At 53.2% G+C, this 21,971-nt stretch overlaps 1 protein-coding gene across 1 annotated transcript; it reads right to left on the reverse strand.

The window, feature by feature from the left end:
- Positions 1-664: 664 nt before the first annotated feature.
- On the reverse strand, positions 665-17,069 carry C17H10orf53 (chromosome 17 C10orf53 homolog). Its single transcript, XM_062213876.1, has 3 exons — positions 16,973-17,069; positions 1,335-1,454; positions 665-729 (listed from the first exon to the last, which is right to left on the reverse strand). Exons 1-3 carry the CDS (start codon positions 17,067-17,069, stop codon positions 665-667), a joined length of 282 nt encoding a protein of 93 aa, XP_062069860.1.
- Positions 17,070-21,971: the final 4,902 nt, after the last annotated feature.

Below are 21,971 nucleotides of genomic sequence, written 5' to 3' on the forward strand. Positions count from 1 at the left end.
GCCTCCATCCAGGTCTCCCATGTGGGTGTCAGGGACTCAATTACTGGAGCCATCACCCCTGTCTCCCAGGGTGCACATAGGCAGGCAGCTGGAATCAGGATGTGAGCTGGGACTCGAACCTAGGCACTCCGCTATGGGATGTGGGTGTCTTGGGCAGCTCTGCCAAATGCCTGCCCCTCTGATACCTTTATATGAGCAACTTTAGGTTCTTATAGCACCAGGAGCAAGACACAAGTCTGCAGGAACGGCCGGATTTCCAAATACAGACGTCCACGTTCGGTTCAGATTCCAAAGGCCTCTATTCCCAGCTGCGCCCCCAACCTCTCTTTAATTTCTCCTGTTCCTAGCTCTCCACTTACTACGGAGTGGAGTCGAAGGTGCTTCTGGCAATGATGCGTTATTAGGAAGGGATGGCGCTGTTATTAGATTGCATTTATTATTTCTTTCAGCTCATCGTGTACCCGATATCGGAGGCTCTCCCTACGGGTCGTGATTGAGAGCTGCCGCCCAGGATGTGGTTTTATTATTTTCGCAGGTCCCTCTGCAGCAGGTGAGAAACCTGATGCTGCTCGGGCCAAAGGACGGGCTGGTGTCGCTTTGTTCGGCTTGGCAGAGCCTGGTGGCCCGGCCCCACCACGCCGCCTGCAGGTGCAGCTCCAAGAACTCAGTAGGCATTCAGCACGGCTACCCTCGCCTCTTCGCACAGCGGGTCGAGTTTACCGTCGCCTCCTGGGGAAACAGACAATGTTCTCTGGCCAGCTTTACACACAGTCGGATGATGAATTAGGCAGCGGCTTCCACGAGGAGTGCGTTTTCAGAGGCCACCAGCGTGTAAAGTGTTAACGGGTCTTTAGCGGAGTGGGTGGGACACAGAAGCTCTTACTCCGAGCACAGCAAGGCTGCAGGGTGCCAGCCTGCCAGGCCAGAATCTCTCCAGGGGTGAAACACTCCTAGAACGGAGCTGAGAATGCCACGCGCTGCGGGCATAATTGTCTTTGCAGGTGGAGACAGGATAATCAAACGGAACACAAAATAACTTTGGGAGCAGAGCATTAAATCGCACATTATTCAAACACCAGGCCCTTCATGCTGCTCTCCTTAAATCCCACCCTATCATTTCAAGTCCAGGGCTCCACTTCCTTCCCTTTCTGCTCGGTTCCCGCGGGTCCGGCATTTCACCGCGTGTGGTTAGGGGCCCTCCTTTCTGTGCCGCTGACCCAGTACGGGGCTTTGGGTGTGCATTCAAAGTCCCGGAAGAAACCCGGTGTGAATCCAGACCCCACTCAGCCACCATTTCAAGCAGACAGCGAGGGACTGGTTCCGGCGGGGCTTACCGAATTCCAGGTCCTTAATGTTGCAGTGGAAGACAACGTCCCCGTTCACCAGCAGCTCCACCACGTCCCAGTCTTCTATCTTCTCCAGGGCGACCTCATGCCCGTCCTTCTTCAACACAGCTGCAAACAAGGGAGGGAGGCGGGTGGGGCGGGGCGGGGGTGGGGGAGGGGCGGGCGCTGACTCCAGGTCAGCCTGATGGCTCAAGTCCACTCCGATGGCAGCAGCTGGCTGCTCTCCAGTTGCTCAGGGCTGTAACTTAGCTGCTGTGGCTGGCTCTTCGTCCCGGACGGCCCCCGTGAGCCCTCACCTCTGCTGGACGCACGGGCGGAAGCCTGGGCAATGCAGGGGGTGGCTGCAGGTTGGCGGCAGACCCAGCTGATCTGTTTCACAACGAGCTTCCTGCAGGAGAGGGTGCCCGGGCTTTCCCGAGGGTTAGTCCCAGAGACGGATCTCAGTGATGGAGAAGGCTGGGGGGGGGGGGGGGCTGGGTGACCTCTGACCTCACTGGTGGAAATACCCGTCTGTCGATTTTTGGCAGAGTACTTAGCCAGTGCAAACCAAAAGTCTCCAAAAACGATGCCAACCTTTGACCCAGGAAAATGCAATGCAAAGAACACTTTCTGAGGAAAAGAAAAAAATCAAAGCTGCTGCTGGTAGGTTTTTGTGACAATATATCACAATATTTGTATTACTATAATAGCAAAATACTGTGACTGATTTACACGTCCAATAATAAAAGGATGGCCAAGTTCGTAAAATTTTATTCAGAAATTTTTTTAAAAATTATGAATATTTTATTCATTTTCATTTTATTTGGAAGGCAGAGAGACAGAGAAAGACCTTCTGGCTAACTGGTTCAGTTCCCAAATGCCTGCCACAGTGAGGGCCGGGCCAGACCGAAGGCAGGAGTTTGGAACTCATTCTGGTTTCCCTCGCAGCTGGCAGGCCCCAAGCGCCTGAGCCAGCATCCGCTGCCTCCCAGAATGTGCGGTAGCAGAAAGCTGTGGACCGGAAGTGGAGTAGCTGGACTTGAACCAGGCACTCTGCTATGGGTTGTGGATACCCCACAGGAGTGTCTTAAGTATTGTGCCAAATACTGGCTTCTTTGAACTTTATTTATTTGTTATTATTTTAAATTTTAACTTACTTGTTGGAAAGTCAAGAGTTACAGAAAGAGGGAGGGAGGGAGGGGGGAGAGAGAGAGAGAGAGAGAGAATCTTCCATCCTCTGGTTTACTCTCCAGATGGCTACAATGGCCAGGGCTGGGCCAGGCCAAAGCCAGGAGCTTCATCCAGATCTCCAACTTGGATGCAGGGGTCTAAGCACTTGGGCCATCTTCCACTGCTTTCCTAAGCTATAGCAAAGCTGGATCAGAAGAGGAGCAGCCGGGATTCGAACCAGCATCCATATGGGATGCCGGTGCCGCAGGCAAAGGCTTTAGCCCACTACGCCACAGCGCCAGACCCAGCAGCCGTTTTTTTCAGCATACTCCGTCTCTGAAGATGTTGGTAAGCAATCATGCTCTAAAAGCAGTCACTGGGGCCGGCGTGTGATGTTGGCATCCCATACCTGAGTGCTGGTTTGAGTCCCGCCTTCTCCACTTCGGATCCTGCTCCCTGCTAATGTGCCTGGGAGAGCAGCAGCAGATGGCCCAATGGCTTGGAACCTGGATGGAGTTCCTGGCTCCCGAGTGTGGCCTGGTGCAGTCCCGGCTGTTGTGGCTATTTGGGGAGTGAACCAGAGGATGGAAAATCTCTCTCTCTCTGTCTCTGTGTCGCTCTCTCTGTCACTCCGCCTTTCAAAGAAATAAAATAAAACATACAAGCAGTCACCTCTAACCTGTGAGAACTCTGGCAGCCTCTTGGGGCCATACCAGTGTCTGCTCACTAAGTAATGATGAAGGCAAATCACTGCTCTGGGATACACACATTCTTTTTTTTCTTTTTTTTGACAGGCAGAGTGCATAGTGAGAGAGAGAGAGACAGAGAGAAAGGTCTTCCTCTTTGCCGTTGGTTCATCCTCCAATGGCCTCTGCGGCTGGTGCATCTCGCTGATCTGAAGCCAGGAGCCAGGTGCTTCTCCTGGTCTCCCATGCGGGTGCAGGGCCCAAGCACTTGGGCCATCCTCCACTGCCTTCCCGGGCCATAGCAGAGAGCTGGCCTGAAGAAGGGCAACAGGGATAGAATCTGGCGCCCCAACCGGGACTAAAACCCAGTGTGCCGGCGCTGCAAGGCGGAGGATTAGCCTGTTAAGCCACGGCGCCGGCCAGGGATACACACGTTCTGCTTCGGAACACTTCCCACGACTCCTTACACGTGGCCGGGCACGTCTACGGCCATACCACCCTGAATGTGCCCGATCTCCTCTGATCTTGGAAGCTAAGCAGGGTCGGGTCTGGTTAGTACTTGGATGGGAGACAAGTGGCCGGGTGCGTGTCCCCAGCCCCAGGTGGCTCGCATGTGCCCTGATTAAACCCCAGAGGCACCTTTTAACAGAGCCCGAGAGTTTCCATCAACAGCCAAAACTGGGAAAAATAAGTCAGAAGTGGGGGGGGGGGGCATGCTTTTTTTTTTTTTTTTTTTTTAATGAGCATTTCAATCAGCCTTCCGTGGAGAAAGGCAGACAAGTGATGTCAGCTAATTGCACCTAATTACAGAGACAATTGCTGTTGCAAGGCGCTGGCGTGTCCACTTCATTCTTCAGTCGGATCGGGCGCGTCAGCCCCAACTGCGAGCATTTTAATGGTGTGATTTTAATTTCACTTCTGGAAGGAAGCTTCAGAGAGACTCGGCCAGGCTCCATCAGGCGGACAGCGGAGTGCGGGCCCCCGGGGAGGGCCTCGCAGCTCATGCCTCCCTCTGCACTCTAGAGAACGCCTTCAGCTTTTTCTCGGGTTATTTATGCTATTGAATTAAGTGTCTTGAATGTCTCTGGGGAAGGCAGTCCGCTGGGACAATGGCTTGATCCACTCTAAGGAGGCGGAAGGCGCTCTATCACAGAGATGCTGGGGCTCACGTGCTCCCCCCAGCAATGCTCTCTCAGGGTGCAGGGCAGTAGCCAGTGCGGGGAGGTACACCCTGGCCCCCAGGGCTCTGGTCTTCACATCGACTGGAGATATTCCTGGCGATGGACTTCAATCTGACAGCAAGAAAGTAGGGACAAAACAGCTTCTCCATGCCTATCGTACACTCCCGCCTTGGGGGGCCAGGCGCCACCGCCACTCCCCTGGAGACACCCAGTGCCAACTCTTGAAGGTCCCAGGGGAATGTTCTGGAGGGAATGAGGGCATAGGGACTTCCCCTGGTGGTGAGCAAGGCCCTGCAGAACCCCGGGAGGCAAGCGCTGTACAGCCTGCTTGTCTGACCAAGCCACGCGTGGAATCTAGGCTTGGAGTGGGTTTTATGAGGGCACTGTCACTCTTGAAAATTTTTTTTAATTTATTGGAGAGGTAGGCACAGAAAGAGAGATACACACACACACACAGAGAGAGAGAGAGAGAGAGAGAGAGAGCGCATCTGCTAGTTCATTCCCCAAATACCTGCCAATGGGCTGGCTAAAGCTTGAAGCCAAGGATGCAATGCAGGTTTCCCACATGGGTGGCAGGACCCAACCGCTCTGGGCCACTGCCTGCTGTCTCCCAGGGTGCACGTGAGCAGGAAGCTGGAACCAGGACCTGCACTCAGAGATCCAACCCAGGCACCGCGATGTGGGACGCGGGCATCTTCACCGCCTGCCCCAGGACAGCGTTAAACGACATGGATTTGACGGCTGGTGTTTGTGGTGCAGAGGGGGTAAACTGCCATTTCGTCGCCGGCACCCCATATCAGAACCCTGATTCGAGGCCTGGCTGCTCCACTTCCCATCCAGCTTCCAGATAATGAGCCTGGGAAAGCAGCAGAAGATGGCCACAGTGCTTAGACCCCTGCCTACACGGGAGACCCGGATGGAGTTCCAGGCTCCTGGCTTTGGCTTGACCCAGCTCTGTCCGTTGTGGCCATTTGGGGAGTGAACCAGCAGATGGAATGTCTCTCTCTCTCTCTCTCTCTCTCTCTGTCTCTCCCTCCATCTCCCTGACACTCTGCCTTTCAAATAAATAAATCTTTAAAACTAAATGAAAAAATAAAACCAGGATTTGATCCACCAATCCTATGGTGTTGGGGTGCTCCAGTTTGCATGCAAGCAAGTGTAGCCCAACGGGGGGAATTCTGTTACGAGGCCACCCTTCCCCACTCTGCCTTTTAGAGGGTCACCAGGCATGTGGTCCTCACTGCCACCAACCCCACCAGGTCCCTGGCGCTTACACGGGCTTACTGACTAAACAAACTCAGAATGTGCTGGGCGCCGTGCACACTGCCGGGCCTCGGGTCTCACGTTTATTAAAGGAGAAAACCAACTCCAGAGCCTGCACGGATCCTCAGCCTCCGGACATCCAGGCCCTGCCCTTCCGCGGCCACTGCCAGCTCCAGGGAGCGGACCCTGGGAGGTCCCGGAACTCCTGCCGCTCCTCCAAATGCCACCCCTCTCCGTGGAGGGCCCATTTGTCCCTGGGAGCTGCTGCAGCGCTGTCTAGTCAAAGAAAGGTCAGGCAGATCTCCTTCCTGAGACAAAGTCTGTGCGAAGGCAGGGCTGAGCTCCAGCATCAATCAGCCAGGAGCTGGAAGGCCACCCACGGAACGCCTGCCTCTTTGAAGTGGCACCTCATTCTTCAAGGGGGATCTGGCTAAACCAAGGACACAGGGAATGCCCCTTCCTGTCGGTGTGGGCCGAGCCGCAGGCCGTCTGCGGGTGACTGCAGTGCTGCAGGGTGGACGGCAGCACCCCCATCCTTCGTCCACCCAGCACGGACTGTTGTTACCAAGTACAACTTGCATGGCCTGGGATGGACGGTGGTGCACTGGGTGGATTCTGCATTTTCAGGGTCTCCTTCGATCCCTTCCAATCCCTTGCAGTGCGTCATTGGCAGACCTAAGAATACAGCAGGCAAGGAGCAGCTGCCAGGAATGATGGCCAGGAAAATTACCTGGAGTTTTTTTTTTGCTAAGCCTTAGTTTCATGCCATCACTGCTGAGGGGTGTGTGTGTGTGTGTCTGTGTGTGTGTTTTACTAAGCTATTGTAATTCATGGGTAATAAAGAAAGCGCGCGGATTTTCAGGTTGCTTAAGGCAAGTTCAGAAAAGACCAGGTGCATTTCCAAAGCCAGCAGAGCTCTGGAAAATGATCAGTGTGCCATGGTTTTTCCAGAAATACACCGGATGCACATGGATATAGAGAATAGCCTGTCAGCACACTACTCCCTGCTTACCCTGATGCTGGTTCGGGGTCTTCTTTTAGGATTTATTTGTATTTATTTGAAAGACACCATGACAGAGACAGGGAATGAGAGAGACAGAGAAAGACATCTTCTGTCTGCTGGTTCATTCTCCTAAATGGCTGCAACGGCCAGGACTGGGCCAGGCCAGAGCCGGGAGCCTGGAGCTCCATCCAGGTCTCCCATGTGGGTGCAGGGGTTCAAGCACTTGGGCCATCTTCTGCTGCCCTCCCAGGTGCAGTAGCAGGGAGCTGGATTGGACGTGGAGTGGCCTGGACATGAACCTGTGCTCAGGTATGGGGTGCTGGCGTTGCAGGAGCCGCTTAGCTCTCTTGCGCCACAACCCTGACCTCCTAGGGTTGGGACTTCAGGGGGTGGGGGAGAGGACAAGACGGGCTGGGGAGCAAAAGCTGCCGGCTTTGCTGCTGCGGACGCCCTGGCCCTCGCACAGGCCCTCGGTAAGCACTGGCTGCCAGTATTAGATGGATGCTCGCTCGTGGATACACAGAGCTCATGGTACAAATCAACCGCCTGCTGACATCTTCAATCCTCAATCTCCTTCAACCACAAAAACACTCCCCTGGGGCTGTTCAAAACACTCCTTCCTCGTCCCCACTGTGGGCACAGCAGCCCGCGCCGGCTGCCCTCCCTCCTTGCTTCCCGGGCCCACCACTCCTTTTTAAAAGTTGACTCGGGCTGGCCTTGTGGCACAGGCAATGAAGCTGTCACTTCCAGTGCAGGCATCCCACACGACAACGCTTCCAATTCAGTTCCCTGCTAATGTGTCTGGGGAGGCAGCTGAAGATGGCCCAAGTCCAGGGGCCCCTGCTCCCCACATGGGAGACCTGGATGGAGCTCCTGGCTCCTGCCATGGCCTGGCCCAGACCATTTGGGGAGTGAACCAATGGATGGAGGATACCTCTCTCTTTCTGTCTCTCTCTCTCTCTCTCTCTCTCTCTCTCTCTCCCTCTGTTACTCTGCCTTTCAAATAGGTAAATAAAACTTTAAAAATTATTGAAGAAGAAGGAAGGGAGAAAGAGAGAGAGAGAGAGAGAGAGAGCGAGCCTATCCACTGGTTCACTCCCCAAATACCTGCAGTGGCCGGAGCTGGGCCAGGAACACAGAACTCAATCCAAGTGAGTAGGAAGAATCCACCAGCGCCATCGCTGCTGGACCAAAGCCAGGAGCCAGGTGCTTCTCCTGGTCTCCCATGCGGTGCAGGGCCCAAGCACTTGGGCCATCCTCCACTGCACTCCCGGGCCACAGCAGAGAGCTGGACTGGAAGAGGAGCAACTGGAACAGAATCCGGCGCCCCAACTGGGACTAGAACCTGGTGTGCTGGCTCCGCAGGTAGAGGATTAGCCTAGTGAGTTGCGGAGCTGGCCCTTTCTTACTTCTTTGAAATACTTTTCACTGGGCAAAACAACACAGAAAAGCCTTTTTTTTTTTTTTTTTTTTTTTTTTTTTTTTACAGGCAGAGTTAGACAGTGAGAGAGAGAGAGAGAGAGAAAGGTCTTCCTTTTTTCGTTGGTTCATCCCCCAAATGGCCACCACAGCCAGCACACTGTGCCGATCCGAAGCCAGGAGCCAGGTGCTTCTCCTGGTCTCCCATGCAGGTGCAGGGCCCAAGCACTTGGGCCATCCTCCACTGCCCTCCCGGGCCACAGCAGAGAGCTGGACTGGAAGAGGAGCAACTGGGACAGAATCCGGTGCCCCAACAGGGACTAGAACCTAGGATGTCAGTGCCGCAGGCGGAGGATTAGCCAAGTGAGCCACAGCGCCAGCCCACAGCAAAGCCTTTTAAACCCTAAAATGTTATTGTTACAAATGTAATGCAGGCTCATCTTTAAAAAAGAAAAAAACTTAAAAATTATAGGAAAGGTCACCATTGCCTTCAACCCCTGTATCTCTCACCTCCCTCCCTATTTTGTCTTTTGCAGTGGAAGTGGGATCCTGCAGGGGGTTCAAGGCCACATTCCAGCCCCCTGCGCTGGGTCGCAGTGGCCCAGCCCCATCAAGGGACATAGAGCTGCTGTGTGATTTTTCACTGCTGTATTGTACTTCATGTCCCAGGTGTGCCGTGGTTTACCTAACCCTCCCTTGGTCTGGTCATTTTCAATTGTTCACTCTCACCAAGAATGCTGCAGGAAATCCCCTGGCATTCTTCCTCGGAACACCTATGATTCGAGAAGTCTGTGGAAGAACGGGGACCCTGATGGCTAAGAAGCTAAGTAAGACAGCCGCGTCCCGCACGGGCGTTCAACACCCAGCTCTCACTCCTGACTCCGGCTTCCTAAAAACGCAGTCCTGGCGCAGGGCAGCAGTGACGGCTCCAGGGCTGTGTCCCTGCCACCCCGTGGGAGACCTGGATTGAGTTTCCGGCTCCCAGCTTCAGTCCCAGCTGTAGGCCGCTGCGGGCATTTGGGGGGTGTGAACTAGCTGGCAGATGGGAGCTCTCTTTATCTGTCTTTCCGCCTTTGAAATAAATTTTTTAAAAAATCCAGGTAAGTTGATTTTGCTGAAAAAGTTGTGAAACTCAGGCATACCAGGAGTCTTTAAATTCATGGAAGATGCATATTAAAAAAAAAACTATTCACGGGTTTCAGGTTTTTTATTCACTGAAATGAACTCTGTATCTTTTAATTCAGTTCTTTCCACGAACTCTCTGAGTAAGGGTGCCTTTGGGTTGCCCTCCAAGGTTACTGTCCAGCTCACCCTCCCACGGCGCATGCGTGAGAAACCCTCCCTCCTCCGTCTCCCAGGAATTCTCCTCTCTCTGGAGGAAACTCCTCCCCAACACCTGAGCGCCTGCCGCCCACTCTGCCCTGACATCCCCGTCTCCCTTGCCTTCTACAGTCTCTGGGTGATCTCTGATCTCTGTGCCCACTCCTTACTGGGCGGCATGGCCCGGCAGTCGTAAGAAGCGGGGAGGGGGGCTGAAGGTTGGAGGCACTTCGAGGACAGAGCAGCCGGGATATGGACGGCACAAGCGAGGAAGGTGAGGGAAAGAGAGGAGCACAGGGATTTTGGCCCGAGGAGGCCAGAGCTGCTGCGAACTGGGGCAGCAGGTGCACAGAGTCTGGTTGGGGGATGTGGGGCTCACCAAGTCTGAGCTGCCTACTCAGTACCCTAGCGACAGTGCACGGTCCAACCGGACAGACGAACTTGGAAGTCCTTTGGCATGGAGTTCGCACTTCCCCGACCCCTCTCGCTCACCCTCATCTTCCTCCCAAACTCCAGGGAGCCATTTCTCACCACTGGCTTCATGCTGCTCAGGAATTCATTTCTCCTCACTCCTCTTCCGCAGCTCTCTTCCTTCAGAAGTGGTCTCTTCAAGGACAGCTCTGATCTCACCATTCCTTAGCTCAAGAGCCTTTGCTGGGGGCCGGCGCTGGGGGCATAGTGGGTGAAGCCACCATCTGAGTGCCGGCATCCCATATGGGCACCAGTTCGAGCCCTGGCTGCTCCACTTCCCATCCAGCTCTCTGCTATGGCCTAGGAAAGCACTACAAGATGGCCCAAGTCCTTGGGCCCCTGCACCCACATGGGAGACTCGGAAGAAGCTTCTGCCTCCTGGCTTCGGATCGACGCAGTTCCGGCCATTGCAGCCATTTGGGGAGTGAACCAGCAGATGGAAGACCTCTCTCTCTGTCTCTCCCTCTCTCTGTCTATAACTCTGCCTCTCAAATAAATAAAATCTTCTAAAAAAATTTTAAAAAGAGGCCGGCGCCGCGGCTCACTAGGCTAATCCTCCGCCTTGCGGTGCTGGCACACCGGGTTCTAGTCCCAGGCGGGGCACCGATCCTGTCCCGGTTGCCCTCTTCCAGGCCAGCTCTCTGCTGTAGCCAGGGAGTGCAGTGGAGGATGGCCCAAGTGCTTGGGCCCTGCACCCCATGGGAGACCAGGAGAGGCACCTGGCTCCCGCCATCGGATCAGCGCGGTGCGCCGGCCGCAGCGCGCTACCGCGGCGGCCATTGGAGGGTGAACCAACGGCAAAGGGAAGACCTTTCTCTCTGTCTCTCTCTCTCACTGTCCACTCTGCCTATCAAAAAAAAAAAAAAATTAAAAAAAGAGCCTTCGCTGGCTCCCTGTTTTCAAGGGCGACACAGACCTGACTCTGAGCACACACACCCTCCAACCAGACCCACACAAGCTGCAAGCTGCCCCGCCCCCAACGGTCCCCTCAGGAGTCAGAAGGACGCGCGCTGGAGCCCTCACCACGTGCAGGCATGATGAACATCTCTCGCCTGCACTTGCCCGTCAGAATCTCACATCAGCAAAGACTCCCCTTTACCAACAGGTAAACCAAAGCTCATAGGGGTGAAACAACTTGGTTCTGACCTTGGCCACAAAGCCGATACGTGAGACCAATTCAAACCCCCTCTCCCCCCACGCCTCACCTCTGCTCCCATCATCTCCCTGCCAACAGAGCTGGGCTGCAATCGGGGACGCGTGGCCGGGGACATGTGGCAGCTGAAGCTGGCAGGATTTGTGGGCAGCTGAGCCGGGGAGTCTCCTCCCCTAGTACTTGTAGGTTGTGTAGCAAATGCTTACGTACGCATGCTGCTTTACAGCCATTTCTGGTGTGTAACTGCTCAGGCTGAACTCACCCTATCATGCCACTTGGAGCAGCAGGAAGGAATACAACGAAAGTGTCTGCACATGGCACAGGGGACTTCCATCCCTCCACGGAACACAGAAAAAAAAAAACAACAACAAAGAACCGGAAACTCTCAGAACGAACCCTGTCCAAACTCTAGAAAGCAGTCAAAGGCCTACGGCAACCAAATGAATACGAATCGAGAGCAAGCAGGCAAGCGTGATGGCACTGGGGCTTGCCCTCGCCGCACCTCCTGCCCGGCGTGACGGTGAAGACAGCGCCCCGTGTTCCCAGTACGGGGTCCTGGTCCTGGGCCCCAGAGCGGGCAGGACAGACCTTGTTCGCAAGTTCCTGGGTTTCTCTGTTCTCTCTTGGCTGTTGCAGCCTTCCCCAAGGACGGACACAAGAAGCCTGTCTTTGTTTGCCTAGCTTGGCACTGACCCAGAGTGGAAAAGCTGTGGGCAGTGCTCAGAAACATCAAAAGGCACATGAAAATCCCACAGCTGCCTGGGCGAAAGACTACAATTGAGTAGCCGGCACTGTGGCATGGCAGGTAAAGCCATCGCCTGCGTTGCCAGCATCCTATACGGGCACTGGTTTGAGACCTGGCTGCTCTACTTTCTTTTTTCTCTCTTTAATTTAATTTTATATTATTTTATTTGACAGAGTTAGACAGTGAGAGAGAGAGAGAGACAGAGAGAAAGGTCTTCCTTCCATTGGTTCACCCCCTACATGGACGCCATGGCTGGTGCTGCGCCGAACTGAAGCCAGAAGCCAAGTGCTTCCTCCTGGTCTTCCATGCGGGTGCAGGGCCCAAGGACTTGGGCCATCCTCCACTGCACTCCTGAACCACAGCAGAGAGCTGGACTGGAAGAGGAGCAACTGGGACTAGAACCCGGCACCCATATGGCCTAACCTACTATGCCATAATACCCGCCCCACAAATCAACTGTATTAAACCATAGATAAAAAACTAAAAGATGGGCCGGCGCCGCGGCTCACTAGGCTAATCCTCCGCCTTGTGGCGCCGGCACACCGGGTTCTAGTCCCGGTCGGGGCACCGATCCTGTCCCGGTTGCCCCTCTTCCAGGCCAGCTCTCTGCTGTGGCCAGGGAGTGCAGTGGAGGATGGTCCAAGTCCTTGGGCCCTGCACCCCATGGGAGACCAGGAGAAGCACCTGGCTCCTGCCATCGGATCAGCACAGTGCGGCGGCCATTGGAGGGTGAATCAATGGCAAAAAGGAAGACCTTTCTCTCTGTCTCTCTCTCACTGTCCACTCTGCCTGTCAAAAAAAAAAAAAAAAAAAAAAAAAAGAAAAGAAAAACTAAAAGATGAAGAGAATGATGTATGAGCAAAATGGGAACACCAATAAAAAGACAGAAAATCTAAAAAGGAACCAACGATAATTTATGAAGTAGAAAAGTACAATACTTGAAATGAGAAGTTCACTAGAGGTTACACAGCAGCTTCGAGACAGCATAAGAAAGAACCAGTAAACTTGAAGGTGTCTAGGAGCACAATGTTTGTAAGCTGGTGAAAACTAAGTTGGTATTGTTTAAATCGAGTTGTCACAAGTTTAGGATGCGAATGCCCTAGTTAACCACTAAGAAAATAACTAGGGACAGGCAGCAGCTGGCAGCTGGCTGAGACTCCCATGTGCACCAGAGTGCCTGAGGTCAACGCTCGGCTCTGGCTCCTGGCTCCAGCTTCCCGCTGACGGACATCTAAGGAAGCAATGGTGAAGGCTCAAGGAATCAGGCTCCCGCCACCCACCAGGGAGAAGTGGATTGGGTTCCTGGCTTCTGGCTTCGGCATGGTCCAGCCCTAGCCATTGGTGGCATTTGGGGAATAAGCCAGCAGACGGACCGAGCTCCCTGTGTCAATAAAAATAGCTAAAAGCACACAGAGAGGCCCTGCACCCCATGGGAGACCAGGAGAAGCACCTGCTCCTGGCTTCGGATCAGCGCGGTGCGCCGGCCGCAGCGCGTCAGCCATGGCAGCCACTGGAGGGTGAACCAACGGCAAAGGAAGACCTTTCTGTCTCTCTCTCACACTGTCCACTCTGCCTGTCAAAAAAAAAAAAAAAAAAAAAAGAACACAGAGAAAAGGGAAAGCACACACAGAAAATCTAGCGAGAGACCCTAGCTCTCTTCAACTCTCTGAAGGCTGGGAGAGGTGAGGGAGCTACAGAACGGTGGATGCCAGCAGAGTTTGTCTCGTGAGGTTTAAGACAGGACATCACCTCCACAACATACAAGTACAAGGCAGAACTGTAGGTGTGGCAAGTCAGCCGGAAGTCAGCTAAAGTCACAGATGAAGACGGCTAGGCTTACAACAGATTTCCAGTGTAGACAAAGCAGCTTGTATTTTGGGAAGATGCCATCCAGGTCTTTCATAGGCATAGAGAGGAGAAATTGAAGCCAGGCTGCAGGCTGCGAAGGACAGGCCAGGTGTCTTGTCAGGGAGGGGCTTACGTTGAAGCCAATGCTGTTTGCCAGCCCAAGTCCTAGGATCCTCAAGGATTACACAAAATCTACCCTGCTTGTGCTCCACAGATGGGACAACAAAGCCTGCATGACAGCGCATCCATTTACAACATGGCTCACTGAGCACTGTAAGCCATGGTTGAGACCTGTGGCTCAGATCCTTTCAAAATATTACTTCTCATTGTCAACGCCACCCGGAGTCTGTCGGAGAGGCACGTGGAGATTGAGGTTTCCGCGTCTTCTAACACACGGCTTGTTATTCAAGAAGCAGATAGCAGAGGGCTGCACACCCCTGAGGAGCGACTGCTCTGACGGAGCTGAGCAAAGGTCCCTGAGAACACTCCGGGAAGGAGTCACCATTCTGGGTAACGTTACATAGTTTGTGGTCCATGGGGCAGTGATGAGGATAGCAACAGTAGCAGGAGATTGAGAGAAGCTGAACCCAATCCTCATGGATGACTTGGGGAGGCTCAAGACTTCCCTGGATGAAGTGACAGCAGATTGGTGGAAACAGGATGAGAACCAGAACCAGAGGGGAGCCTGCGGTGGGACGCAATGGCTGTTCTCTCAGGATAAAACCTGAATGGATGAGGGTTACTTCTCAGGGATGATGTTTATTTTGATTTGATTTATTTGATTTGATTTGGCTCCTGAACTCATGTAGGACTCATGAGTTGGTGGTGCTGGGAGCATGGAGACTTGGTCCAATGATGGTGTTTAGGAGGCGAGTCCGGGGAGGTGTCCTTGGGCCCTTGAGGGCGTGCCATTGGAATTGAGTTCTCTGGACAGTGTTGGTTATATAAGCCTGAGTTGGGCCTAGCCACCTGCCTCTCTGCTCCCTGCCAGCCATATGATCAGCCCCTGCCCTCACTCCACCATGGTCGTCCTCTGCTCTCCACCAGACAGCCAGAACCATGGGGCCAGCCAAATCTTTGGCTGCGAACTTCCAAAACCGTGAACCCCAGGAGTCTCCTTAGTTTTGGGTTTTCATTGTAGCAATGAAGAGCTGATGAGTAGAGACGAGAAAAGAAAGTGTGTTTCTTGAGATGGACTCTACTGCTAGGGAGGAGGCTGGACTATGGTTGACAAGGCAACCAAGAACTCAGAATGTTCCATACACGGAGTAGACCAAGCAGCAAAACAGACTCCAGTTCTGAAGGAACCATGGGCAAAATGATTGTACACAGCTTCTCTCGCTGCAGAGAAATCTTTCACTCAAGCAAGAGTCTGTTGATGTGGCCAAGTTCATTACTGTCTTCCGGTAAGCAATTCCCACAACTGCCCCACCCAGCAGCAGAATCCACACTCTCAAACTCACATGGAACCTTCTCCAGGATAGATCATAGGTTGGGCCACAAAACAAATCTTAATAAATTTGAGAAGAATGAAATTTTACAAAGTATCATTCCCAACCACAATCAGAAATCAATAAAGAAGGAAAACCAGAAAACCCACAAGTACTTGTGTATGTAAATAAGACAACACGCTGTTAAACCAAGGAATCAAAGGAGAAATCACAAAGAATATTAGGAAATACCCTGAGATGAATAACCAAAAAACCACAACATATACAAACTTTGCGATGTAGTGAAAGCAGTGCCCAGTGAGAAAACAGCAAATGTAACTGTCTACCCAAAGTAGTAGAATAAATGAAAGAAAGTTCTATTGGATTACGACTTTGGGGGATAAAGTCTTTTTTTTTTTTTTTTTTTTTTTTTTTTACGGGCAGAGCGGACAGTGAGAGAGAGAGATAGAGAGAAAGGTCTTCCTTTTCCATTGGTTCACCCCCCCAATGACCTCTGTGGCCACACTGATCCGAAGCCAGGAGCCAGGTGCTTCTCCTGGTCTCCCGTGCGGGTGCAGGGCCCAAGGACCTGGGCCATCCTCCACTGCACTCCCGGGCCACAGCAGAGAGCTGGACAGGAATAAGAGCGACCGGGACAGAATCCGGCGCCCCAACCGGGACTAGAACCCTAGGGTGCCAGCACCGCAGGTGGAGGATTAGCCTAGTGAGCCACGGTGCTGGCCAGGGGGCGGATAAAGTCTTAATGAGTTCAGGAGCCAAATCACGTTCAGACCATAGCACTCTACCCTCAGCCCCATGAAACTCCTGTCATCCTCAGAAACACCACCACATCACTCCATCCCCATCGGTCCAAAGTCCTTTAACTCATCCCAACGTCATCCCCAAGTCCCAAGTCTCATCTGAGAATTCGGACACACTTCTTCAACCGTGAGCCTGCTGAAATCCGGAGTTACTTCAATGCATTCCAATACGTGGGCGGGACAGGCATGGGGTACATACGTCCGCCCCAAAAAGAGGGAGACCAGGAACTAGAAAGGAGAAGTGAGACCAAAGCTCCATGTCCGGCATCCTGGGCACACTGTGGTGAGGGACTTGGGCAGCCCACCCCCACCCCACCCCCCAGAGCTCTGCTGGTCACAGCCCACGCTACAGTTCCCACAGGCTAGAGTCCCTGCAGCTCCTAAGCACTGCCCAGCTGCCAACTGTGTCACTGTCCAGCTGTGGACTCTGGCGACCCTGACCCCACATGTCCGGTTGGCCCTGCCCGTCTAAGCCTCGGCTCCATCGCCCTCGTCCACGTGCGGCTGCTCCCTAAGGCTGCCCACAAGTGCCTGCGGGTTTTCTGGGTGGGCATGCGACACACACTGTTGGTCACTCAGCCTTCCTGCGGCCTCTACATAGCACACACACCCCCACCCCCCACCCCCATGCCCGGTCCCGCAACTTCTCTCTCTCTGTGCTGGCACTCCACGACAGCATCACGGGCTGAATGCCGGCGTCGCGGGGTGGGGAAGTGGTGGGAAATCTGAGACGGTCACAGGTGAGCTTGTGGAAGGCACCCAAGGGGTTTGCTGCAAGAGTAAGTGACCCAGTCCGAAGCTCAGCACGGCCACTGCCCAGCCATTGGATTTGTGAGGTTGAGTATTCGCGATGCTCAGTTTCCCAGCTCCTAAAGCCGGGTGCTGGGACTCTAATTCGCGGGAACCAGGCCAGCGCTCAGGGGCCCCACCGTTCCAATGTGTTCCCACTCTTAGCCGAAACCAAGCCCCGGGAGCCGGAAGATGCGAAGTCGCCCTGGCAGACCAGAGTCCGGGGAGACCCGCTGGGTCGTAGGCGGCCGCTCGGGGCTGAGGAAGGAAGAGGGGGCTGGGCAGTGGGCTTGGCCGGCGCGGACGCTCGGAGGCTGGGCGCCCCGGGCCCGCGCAGCGGGGACCCACCTTGCATGCCCTCCAGGCGGAAGGTGCGGTGCTCCACGGCCAGGCCCACCGCGCTGTAGGGCCCGTAGCGTATGGTGACCACCGCTTTCTTGGGCATTGCCCGCGCGCCGCCGCCGCCGCCGCCGCCGCCGGGGCTACGGAGCAACACACGCCGCTGCTAGGCAACCGTGCTTCCGTGCGGCGGCGGGGTGGGCGTGACCTGGAGGGGCGGAGCATGGGCGGGCGGGACCTGGGCGGGGGCGGGGCCTTGTGGGGTGGGGGCGGGGCCTGGGCGGGGCCTGGACACCTGCAGAGCTGCTCGGAGCCCCACCCCGGGCTGCAGCCGGCCTAGGAGGCCGGAGGCGGCGGGAATTCTTCCCAGTCCACCCGGAGTACATCTTTAAGTGCCCGGGGTGGCTGATACTGCTGACGTTTCTGATTCCTGGTCTCTCGGCCCTCCCTTTGAATTGTGCGTGTTTTGATTCTCCCACGGATACAGCCTGCTCCACTGCGGCACTCGTGTCCTCCGTGAGAATGAACTTCCACGTAACGATGAACACAGGGTTTTGGCACTTTCCTCCAGCACATTGTCTGCCATGGTGAAATGGCAGCCGCTGAATGCTGCACGCAGCTGGCCGCCGCGCTGGGGCGAACGCAGGGCTGTACGCCCTGTCTGGGGAGAAGGTATTGCCTCATTCTCCCTAACTTTTTGTAAAAAGTAGAATCCTGGAGCCGGCGCTGTGCCCTAGAGGGTAAAGCCACCACCTGCAGTGCCGGCATCCCATATGGGCGCCAGTTCGAGTCCTAGCTCCTCCACTTCTGATCCAGCTCTCTGCTATGGCCTGGAAAAGCAGTAGAAGATGGCCCAAGTGCTTGGACCCCTGCACCCGTGTGGGAGACCCAGAAGAAGCTCCTGGCTCCTGGCTTCACTCTGGTCCAGCTCCAGCCATTGCGGCCATTTGGGGAGTGAACCAGGGATGGAACATTCACGCCCCAACCCCAGCCCGCGCCTCTGGCTCTCTGTAACTGCTTTTCGAACAAATCAATAAATCTTAAAAATAAAATAAAAGACAGAATCCTCCATTGCTGGTAGGATTTTTAGGTATTAGAAGTTTAGCTCTGTTGCACCACTTTTGCTAAAGTTTTTTTTTTTTTTTTTTTTTTTATTTTTGACAGGCAGAGTGGACAGTGAGAGAGAGAGAGAGACAGAGAGAAAGGTCTTCCTTTGCCGTTGGTTCACCCTCCAATGGCCGCCGCGGTAGGCGCGCTGCGGCCGGCGCACCGCGCTGTTCCGATGGCAGGAGCCAGGTGCTTCTCCTGGTCTCCCATGGGGTGCAGGACCCAAGCACTTGGGCCATCCTCCACTGCACTCCCTGGCCACAGCAGAGAGCTGGCCTGGAAGAGGGGCAACCGGGACAGGACCGGTGCCCCGACCGGGACTAGAACCCGGTGTGCCGGCGCCGCAAGGCGGAGGATTAGCCTGTTGAGCCACGGCGCCGGCTCCTTGCTAAAGTTTTTATAAAGATTTTTATTGGATTCTGTTGCTGTTCTGTTTTCAAGTTCCCTTATCTTTTGCTTTCCACAGCTTCATAGCATGTGTGGGTTTCTTCTTATTTATTTTGCTTGGGATTTGTTGAAATTCTTGAAACTCTGCTTCTGACCCAGCTCCCTGCTAATGGCCTGGGAAAGCAGCCGATGATGGCCCATGTAATTGGACCCCTGCTATGCACATGGGAGACTCATATGGAATTCCTGGCTCCTGGCTTTGCCCTGGTCCAGCCCCCAGGTGTTGTGGCCATTTGGGAGGTGACCAGTGGATGGAAGACCTCTCCCTCTCCCTCTCCTTCCTCCTTTCTCTTTCTCTCATGTGTATATGTGTGTATCTGTATCTCTTTCTGTCACTCTGCTTTTCAAATAAATAAATAAATCCTAAAAAAAAAAAAACCCAGAAAGCGGATTAAGATTCTTCAACAGTTTTTGGACAAGTTTGAGTGATTACTTCCATTACCTTTTTTTTTTTTTTTGACAGGCAGAGTGGACAGTTAGAGAGACAGAGACAAAGGTCTTCCTTTTGCCATTGGTTCACCCTCCAATGGCTGCCGCGGCCAGCGCGCTGCAGCCAGCGCATCGCACTGATCCGAAGGCAGGAGCCAGGTGCTTCTCCTGGTCTCTCATGGGGTGCAGGGCCCAAGCACTTGGGCCATCCTCCACTGCCTTCCCGGGCCATAGCAGAGAGCTGGCTTGGAAGAGGGGCAACCGGGACAGAATCCGGCGCCCCAACCGGGACTAGAACCTGGTGTGCCAGCGCTGCTAGGCGGAGGATTAGCCTGTTGAGCCACGGTGCCGGCCTCCATTACCTTTTTTAAAAAAAGATTTATTTATTTATTTGAAAGTCAGAGTTAGACTCAGAAAGGAGAAGAGACAGAGGGAGAGGTCTTCCATCTGCTGGTTCACTCCCCAATTGGCCGCAATGGCTGGAGCTGTGCCGATCCGAAGCCAGGTGCTTCCTCCAGGTCTCCCACGTGGGTGCAGGGGCCCAAGCACCTGGGCCATCTTCTACTGCCTTCCCAGGCCATGGCAGAGAGCTGGACTGGAAGAGGAGCAGCCGGGACTCGAACCAGTGCCCATATGGGATGCCAGCACTGCATCAGCTATGTCTTAACTGACATTATAAAGCTGTCAACTTGGTGATTGATTGCAGTTATTAGTTATTTGTTTTCCAATTCTAGAGTTTTAATTTGTTTTCAAGTCTTCTGTGCCACTTCATTTATTTATTTCTTAAACAGTCCTCAGGAATGCATTCTTTATTTATTTGAAAAGCAGATAGCGATCTCCCATCTGCTGGTTCATTCCGCAATGTCCACACCGGCCCATGCTGGGCCAGGCTGAAGCCGGGAGTGGAGAACTCCATTCGGGGCTACCACGTGAGTGGCAGGGACTCAAGTATGTGAGCCGTCACCTGCTGCCTTCCAGGATGCACGTTAACAGGAAGCTGGAGTTAGGAGTGGGGCTGGGACATGAACCCAGGTGTTCTGGTATGGCATGCAGGGCTCCCAAGTGGCTTCTCCACCAAGTGCCTGCCCCTGGGCCACACTGTTTAGTTTTCAATTTTTAAGGTTTTTGAGAGAGAGAGAGAGAGAGAGAGAGAGAGAGAGAGAGAGAGAGAAAGAGAGATCCTTCGTGTAATAGTTGCCAAGTGTCATGTTAGCTGCTAGAGTATGTGAATGCCTGCCCTCACCCCCACCCCCACCCCCAGTTTAGTTGTGTCCTGGGCATTGTATTGGCTCAATTATTGTGGAAATGATTTGAAGTCCAGGAAGATACTGCCCCGGGCTGCAGCCTGGGGCAGCTCAATACAACTTCCAGGACTGGAGAGCTCGAGATTTTTCTGGATTTTTCTGGGCCCTCCAGATGATGTGAAGGTGGGCTTCAGGGCATGCAGCCGCTGGTGTGTTTATATTTGATGCTCATTCTGGGGACACAGTCCTTTCCCAGCCCGGTGAGTGTGGTGGGTTACCAGGGTTCTCCTTTGGTGGTGCTGGGCCCCAGGACCCTCCCCCCAATTCTGCAAAGACTAAGCAATGAGAGCTCGCTTTCCGGGCTGCCTATTCAAGACCACAGGATAGCCCAGGGGTATGGTCTGCCCTCCGTCTCCCTGCTGTTGAACCAGAGAGCCTTTCTATGCTTTTCAAATGAGATCTTTCAAACACATATGTATGCCAGATGTTGAAAATATCTTCCACGGGCAGCTTGGTCTGAATGGCCGAGTCGCCTCTTTCAGTTGTAGACTCTCCTTGTGGGGCGTTTGACCTATTCCTATTCATGAACTTGGAATACCTCTCTTCCACTCACAGCTCCAGCGTCTTCAGTAGAGTTTATGCTTACCTCGCATACCGTTTTGTCTTTCATGTCTTGTTAGATTTATTCCCTGGGACTGCCGCAGCCATGTCTTTTGAATTGTGATTCTGTTGTCTATTGCCGGTGTATAAAATGCAATTGGTTTGTACACGGATCTTGTATGAGCTCCTGTGACCTTATTTATCATTTCCATGAATGCATTTGAAGATTCTTTTGGGGTTTCTCCATAAACGATCTTCGTCTCTAAGCAATGACACTTTTATTTCCTTTATGAAGTTTTCCTGTCATTTTTCTTCTCGTCGCACTGGCTGGAACCTGTATTGCAATGATGAATGGAAGCACTGATAGTGCATATCTTCTCTTTATCCTGATTTTGAAGGGAACAGTCCAACACTTCCCCATTTAGGATGATGCATGTTGCAGGGTTTTTTTTAGATGCTCTTTGTCAGGCTAAGTCTGTTCTTTCCTCATTCCATTTTACTATGAGGCTTTTAAAAATTAAATTATGAATGAATGCTGAATTTTATGGAATGCATTTTAATGATTAGAACGATCCCACTATTTTTTATTGTTTAAGCTGTTAATGAATAAATGACATTTAGTTATTTAAAATTCTTTTATTGATTTGAAAGGCAGAGAAACAGAAAGAGAGACACACAGCCAAAGCTCCCATGCAAATATCTGCAAAGCCAGGAGCTGCAGTCCATCCAGGTCTTCCATGGGGGTGGCAGGGACTCGTGGATTTGAGCCATTTCCTCTGCCTCCCGGGGTGTGCATTAGCAGGAAGCTGGATGGGAAGTCAAGTGGGCCCTCCGATATGGAATATGGTGACCCCCAAAGTGGTGTCTCAACCACTGTGCCAAAAACCCACCCCAGAGCCCCTACATCTTTCCAACACGCATCACTGCTGCTGGAGGCGGACCCCAGATGTGGGCCAAGGAACTGCAGACTCAGTTCCGGCGATTTGCAGCCCTGCATTATGTAGCATTTCTGCACAGAAGCAATGGCCAAAGTCCTCTTTCTTGGCACGACATTTTATTGAATACAGTTTTTAAATACTTTGAATATAATATTTTCAATATACAATTCCTGAATCATACATATATTTCTTCAAAGCACAAAACTATAAATTAAAGTTGAAGGGCTATAAATACACATATAC

This window comes from Lepus europaeus, chromosome 17, assembly GCF_033115175.1.
Source record: "Lepus europaeus isolate LE1 chromosome 17, mLepTim1.pri, whole genome shotgun sequence".
Taxonomy (NCBI): Eukaryota; Metazoa; Chordata; class Mammalia; order Lagomorpha; family Leporidae; genus Lepus; species Lepus europaeus.

Coding starts and splice junctions, on each gene's coding strand:
- C17H10orf53 (XM_062213876.1), bottom strand. CDS start 17,069: ATGCCCAAGAAAGCGGTGGTCACCATACGCTACGGGCCCTACAGCGCG. Junction 1,455..16,972: donor CCGCCTGGAGGGCATGCAAG/GTGGGTCCCCGC, acceptor CCTTGTTTGCAG/CTGTGTTGAAGAAGGACGGG. Junction 730..1,334: donor CATTAAGGACCTGGAATTCG/GTAAGCCCCGCC, acceptor CTGTTTCCCCAG/GAGGCGACGGTAAACTCGAC.